Below are 6,334 nucleotides of genomic sequence, written 5' to 3'. Positions count from 1 at the left end.
AATGTGTCTCTTGGAGATATGGTTCGGGCTTCGAATCTAACCTGGCCCAGGAAACTATGGCTGGCTGGACTAGGTGGCCATTGCCTCCCAACTATTATCACCTCTTCTCTTGTTACCTAAGGAGGGAGTAGGCCTATGAAAGGCCCCGAAGCCAAAGCCTTGCGCGTCACCTCCCAACTCTCCCCAAATGAACCCTCGCCTAACCGCTTCTCTTCTGCTTGGGGAGCAGCACAGCCAACTGCTTGCGCGGTACCTCAGTTTCCCCCAGGCACAGAGTCCGGATCGTAACTCCCCCCTCCTGCACCCCACCCACCCCTGGTCAGCGGAGGCGCAGGTTTCTATCCCCCGGCCCCATCAGAGAACTCTCCGCAGCCCTAGGGCTCCACGGGGGCGGGGCCCACCTGTGCTGGGGGCGGGGCCGGGGCGGAGGCGGGACAGGTGGGTGTGCCGTGGCGCCGGAACGGGCGACTGCGCGGGGAGCAGCGGGCGGCGCGCACCTGGGGACGCGTCCTTGTGAGCAGAGTGCGCGGGCGGGAAGGGAGGTGGGCAGGCGGGCCGGAGAGAGCCTGCGACGAGGAGAGGCGCGGAGAGCGGAGCCGGGCTCTGCCCAGTGGGGAAACCTGAGCGCCGCCGGCCGCCTCGCGGGCCGAGCATGAGCCCGCGCCCTGCCCGAGAGCGGCCGGGGGCCACGGCCTGGGCGCAGCCCTGAGGCGCTGGCCTGGGGCCGGGACGCCGTGCGCCCGGGGCGCGGGGCCGACAGGGGGCTGGGCGGGGAGCGGCCCGCGCCGGCGGCGGCCGCCTGGGCGCAGAGCCATGGGGAGCCCCCGGGCCGCGCTGCTCCTGCTCCTCCTGCGCCCGGTCAAGCTGCTGCGGAGGCGCTTCCGGCTGATGCTGGCGCTCGCCGTGGTGTCCGTGGGACTATGGACGATCTATCTAGAGCTGGTGGCATCGGCCCGGGTCGGCGGGAACCCCCTGAACCAGAGTAAGTAGCGCCGGGGCGCGGGGAGGGGGCGAGGTGGGCGGGGGCAGCATCGGTGGCTCCCGCGCTGCGGAGACCCGCCTCCCCGCTCAGACCCGATTTCCACCTCGCTTGGCGTCCAGGTGCCTGGCGCCGCCCCGCCGCCTGCTCCAGGAAAGAAGGGGTGCGGGGACCGAGCCCCGCGCCAGGCCTGCCTCCGGGCCATGTGGGGCCGGGGCATCCTCGGGGCTGCTCCTTCTCCCCTCAGAGGGGGCCCCCCGTCCGTTCCGTGGAAACGCGGCCGCCGGCCCAGACCTGGGGCGCCTCCAGCCGTGCCAGGCTTGCAGTCCCCGTGGAAGAGGAGCACGCCGTGCACTCACGGGCTGGGGCTTGTGTCTGGGATGCCCTGGGCCGCCTCCACCAAGGCCGGCGCTCCAGGCAGCGCGGCCCAAACTTTGCTCACCGTCTTCGTTTTGGCTCGCTCGGATTCCTCTTCTGCTGAGTTTCCTGGGGTTCTTTACCCACACCTCTGAGAGCCGCCTCCCTCCCCTTTCCGTGCGCCTCTCCCCTTCCTCCAAGTGTCCCACTACCTCTCTGAGCCGTCCCGCCGAGTCCTGGGCACCCAACCAGCTAGTGATCGGAAACGCTCCTTGGGCACCGTGTAGAATCTGCCCGACTCTCCAGACCCTGCTCGAGGAGACAGTAGTGTGGGCCAGACCGTGGATAGCTTCCTTCTCTTTTTAACTTCGCCAAAGCCACTTAACTGTTTTGTGCCTCAGTTTCTTCCTAGTAAAATGGGCGGGAATGGTCTCTTTTTTAATTTTAACAGGCATGGCCATCCGGGATGATTTTCAATTTACCATGGATGGAGCTAGCAAAATAAAACTCTGAAAGTGTCAGGGACAGTAAAAGTTCAGTGTAATAGCCGGAAAAAACTGTGGAGAAACTTCTAGAACACCCAGGCCCCTTTCCCAGGCCCAGTGGTGAGTGTCATAGTTCCAGCATATTGTCTCCTGTGCCTTCATTCCCCCTTTCAGGAAACTGAAGGAATGGCTGATGAAATCGCTAGTGAGAAGATGCTCTGACATGTACTTGTGTCAACCAGCTCTGCCTAGAGATGGGTGTGGTGTTTTGCCTCCTCCTGTGGCCAAAGAGAGGGAAGTACTAGGGTCAGTAACTGAACTGGTTCAGGGTGTGGGTGTATATATATATATATATATATATTTATGGCACAACCTCTCTGTAACAGCTGAAATAATTCTGGCTCTGAGTTGAGAGCTGGGCTTGCAGTCGGTTCTGCCTCTAACTGGTTGGGGGAATCCAGGGGAAAATGGCAGCCTCTCAGGTAGGAGAAAGTTGGACTAAATGATCTTCAAGGCCTCTTTCAGTCTGGATGTAAGATCATGTGACATCCCCGGCTTGAGCGTTTCCCAGGCCAGAGAGCCCCACACACCATGAGGAGGGCTGTGCTTGGCTGTAGTTCCACAGCTCTGAGTGGGGGAGTTCTGCCTTCTGATGACCACACTTTGCCCTTCCTCCCTGGAGCCGTCTTCTCTTCGAAAGACGCAGTGAATCTCCTCTCCCATCGTCCCAGGTGCATGAGCTCAGTTGGATGGTGTACAGGTGGCGAGCTCTGGGAGGAGTGTCTCTTGGGGAGGTGGCATTCTCTTGGGGCACCTTTCTGCAGTGTGGCCACCATTTCTTTCATGTGGAAGCCAGAAGGATCCTCTGCACAGATTAAAAAGAGATGAAAGTAGTTGCTTTGTGATCCTGAAATTAATGACCTCCTTTCTTCCTTCCCCCAGCCCCAACACATACTTTTCCTTTACCTCAGTTGTGTTTTCGAAATCCTCAGACTGAAATCAGTTTGCCATAATCATAATCTCACACTTGGACTCCCACCCTCGTTGGCTGTCTCATCCTTAGCCGTCAATTCTTGGTTCTGTTTGGTTTGCCTTCTAGATGAATCTTAACTCTCTGAGTGGGTTTCTTTATTCTTTGTTTCCTTTTCCAGCCTGACTCCTCACCAGAAAAATGTTCCAGTTTCCTATTCCAGAAATGGCTTTTTTCCCTAACCACCATTTTAAATGAGAGTCTAGCCTAGGCCCTGATGGGTCACTGGTTTCCTCTTCCTGCGTCCTTGAACCCTGACCTCATCTGCTCTGCAGGGTGGCTTTTCATGCTGCGCTGTTCCATTGTATTCTACTGTTCCCTTGATTTCCTTTTGGAATGAGGTTTAGGCTCTTTGTCTCCCTTCTTTGTTTTAAAGAAGGCCAGACATCTTGCATCAAAGTCCTCTCTTGTCCTTGTAGTTCTTACTTCCGGCTCAGAGAGAGTCCTCTGAAGGGAAAGCAGGGGAGGGGATTAGGAAATAGGTAGGAAGGAGGTCGCTAGCATGTCCTGCTCTGCCCCCAAGCATGCCAACAGCAACAACCCTAGTAAAACATACCCCCCCCCCCCCCCCCCCCCCGCACCGGGACTGTATCCATGGCCTTGACCACAGGAACCAGTGCCCTGTCTTGGCTCCACTTCCCAACAAGCCACCGTGCCTCCTCTCTGCAGCATTCCCTGCCAACTCACTCCACCCGCAGCTTTCCTGTCATCTGTAAGACCAGCTTCCGTTACCAAGAACCTTTCATTTACTTGTCCCTGTGTGACTGGCACATTGATTGGGTGCTGGAAGAAGTGTATAGAGAAATGGCAGTCACAAACTCTAGGGTGGTAAAGTAATGACAGGGGACATGCTCCTTGCTTCATCTTCATGGAATAACCCAGTAGTTTAAGATACAGATGATGTGCAATTTGGGCTCCATATGTAGAAAAGGATACAACCACAATGCGAGCACAGAGAAAAGCAACCCAAATCATTAACAAATACAAAATGGGTCCCTTGGACAGAAGAAGGAGAGCTGTTCACTCGCTCATTTAAACAAATGTTTAGCACATGGCTGGAGCAAGCAAGGCATTGTGCTAGGTTGTTTAGGTAGAATGATGACTAGGTCATGGTTTTGCCCTCTCAACAGCTTTCTCTCTAGGAAGGGAGTTCAGGGGTATATATAAAAATAAGCATAATATGAAGCTATCATTAAGTTTGCAAGTGTAGAAGCTAGGTACTACTGTGAAACTTCTGGAAATGTGATTTGGCTTTTTCAAATAACATTTCATAGAAATGGTGACATTTCAAGAGATAGTGAGAAGTTGGTAAGATTTTAGTGCATACAGAAAGAGAAGGCTATTCCAGGCAGAAAGCGTGGCATAAACAAGGAATGTTAAACATCTGGGTTTGGTGAAGCAGAGGGTATGAAGGAGCATTTAGGATGGTGCTATGCTATGAAAGACTTTGAAAAACAACCTTAAAGAGAGGCATTTATTCAGGAGATAACAAAGCATTGGATATTTTGGATTAGGGTAGCATTGTAGAGAAGGACAGGCAGGGGGATACTAAACCAGTTACCATACTTGGGTGTGATCTGGTGCCTGAACAGGTACTGAGAAGGTCCCTTGCTGTGGCTGGCAGTTGCCCCTTAGCTGCTGGGTCATGAAGCTCTCTTGCGGAGAGCTCAGGGTGTTAGGAGGCATCCAGAAGGCTTGGGGCAGTCACTCTATCCCAACAAGTTCATAAGTATTTCAGTATTTTAATAACTGGTGCAGCTGTACCAGTATATACTGGCTGCTGTTCCCAGCAGGCCTGGGAACAGACTGTTACTGGAAGTTAAAGACTCTCCATTCTGGCAGGTTGTAGCAAGTTATACCCATCTGTTCAGATTGGATTAGCTAAGTCCTGCCTGAGGGCAGAGGTCTCCACAGAATGATTTCTAGGTTCTTTGCTCTCTAATTGACCCTGCTGCTGAGACCAACTTGGTGCTGGGGCCAAGAGGTGGCATTTGGGCATGAGCCAGGGCTGAAAGACAGCCTGTACCAGCCTCTTCTAGATCACGCGAGGCTGGGTCTGGTATGGCCCCATCTAAGTGCCAGGGTTACCTGCTGAGCCCCACAGTGTTCTCCAGCTCAGGAATCAACCAGCTTTTGCTGCCTTAAATCTATACCACACCTCTGGTTGGGCCCTTGTGATTTCTCATTGACTCTGAATGGGCTGAGGCTGGTGTACCCACAGATGTCAGGCAGGCACTTCAGCCCAGGGTCACCGCAACCATTCCGATTTGGAAAGGCAACAAACCCTCCAGTAACAGAGGTAACTCGGGGCAGTGTAGTAATCTGAGACACAGGCAGGAAGAGAGGGAGAAACAAATGAGACAGACATGCAGGCAGAGCAGCTCAGAGTGGAAGCTCGAAGCAGAGGACAGGGCTGAAGGGAAGCTCGACTACTTCTGTGCCCAGGACCTTGGGGCTGGGTGTGTGCTGCCCTGTCTGGGCTGCCACTCTTTCCAGATAAGCGCTCTTGTGGCCTACTGAGCTCTCTTCACCTTGTCATCCTGGCCACCCTGCTGCTGCCTGTATCTTCAAATCAGCTTTCAAATCTGCACGTTCTGGGCACTCAAATAAATACCTTCTGGTTATGGATAGTAAGCTATGAATGTCCAAGCATCTGATATCTTCCATTGGCAGTCACTCTGTTTATCGTGACCGACCCAAGAATAGAGCCTGGGAATTCTTCTTCCTTGTACATAATATATATAAACAACAATAGCCTTAAACACAAATGCAATGGTTAAGCGTTAAGCCATCAATGCTTTTATATTTTAAGTGTGTTTTCTTTGGACCTCACGCTGTCTGTACTAGGAACTCAGTGTGCGACACCAGGAGACCTTACCTAGACTCGGTGTCTCCCTTGCCTGGTCTCTCCAGGCCCCGTTCTGACGCGGCCAGCCCCAGTGCAGCCACGCAGCCCAGCAGGCCTCCGTGTGAGCTGAGGCCTCCTTCGCTTGCTTGGTGGGGCTGGGGCTGCTTCCGACTCCCTGTCTTGGGAGTTGTGGATACCCTGCATGGCTCAGACTGCATTACAGCACTTGGTCTTCTGAAGCAACCACTTCTGTGCTGGGTTTTGGAGCGACTGGTAGTTGCACTGCAGTAATTTTCCAGGCTGTGGAGCCTGGGCTTGCCCTCTAGTGCCGAGCTTTATGGAACAGAGCAGAGCAGCCGCCACAGCAGTTTGCTTTGGAAGAGGGCCTAGAAGCTGTTCTGGGAGCTGCTGTTCACTGTCTCGTTCTCCACCAAGTTGTACCAGTCTCAGAATCTACCCTTACATATTCCATGAGCACTTTTCTTTATATTCAAGGATGATGAGGTCTAAACTAGGCCAACCATACATTTTGAGCTTCCAGACGATCCTTCTTTGACCTTGTGATCCACAATGAATTGATTTGTATGTTATCTGATATTAAAAAATACTACTGGAGAGTTGAGAATAGTTTGGAT

The 6,334-nt window shown here is 53.7% G+C and overlaps 1 protein-coding gene across 2 annotated transcripts in view; it reads left to right on the top strand.

The window, feature by feature from the left end:
• Nucleotides 1-497: 497 nt before the first annotated feature.
• Nucleotides 498-6,334, top strand: part of B4GALNT3 (beta-1,4-N-acetyl-galactosaminyltransferase 3) — a 92,425-nt gene continuing 86,588 nt past the window's right edge. For both annotated transcript variants that reach the window (XM_057492394.1, XM_036907730.2), the window contains exon 1: nt 498-982. In XM_057492394.1, coding sequence (XP_057348377.1) covers nt 814-982 — 169 coding nt within the window. In that variant the 5' untranslated portion in view covers nt 498-813. The remainder of the gene's footprint in view (nt 983-6,334) is intronic.

Source organism: Manis pentadactyla, chromosome 14, assembly GCF_030020395.1.
Source record: "Manis pentadactyla isolate mManPen7 chromosome 14, mManPen7.hap1, whole genome shotgun sequence".
NCBI lineage: Eukaryota > Metazoa > Chordata > Mammalia > Pholidota > Manidae > Manis > Manis pentadactyla.
The sequence above is the reverse complement of the archived record's forward strand: the minus strand, read 5'-3'. Positions and strand labels throughout refer to the sequence as shown.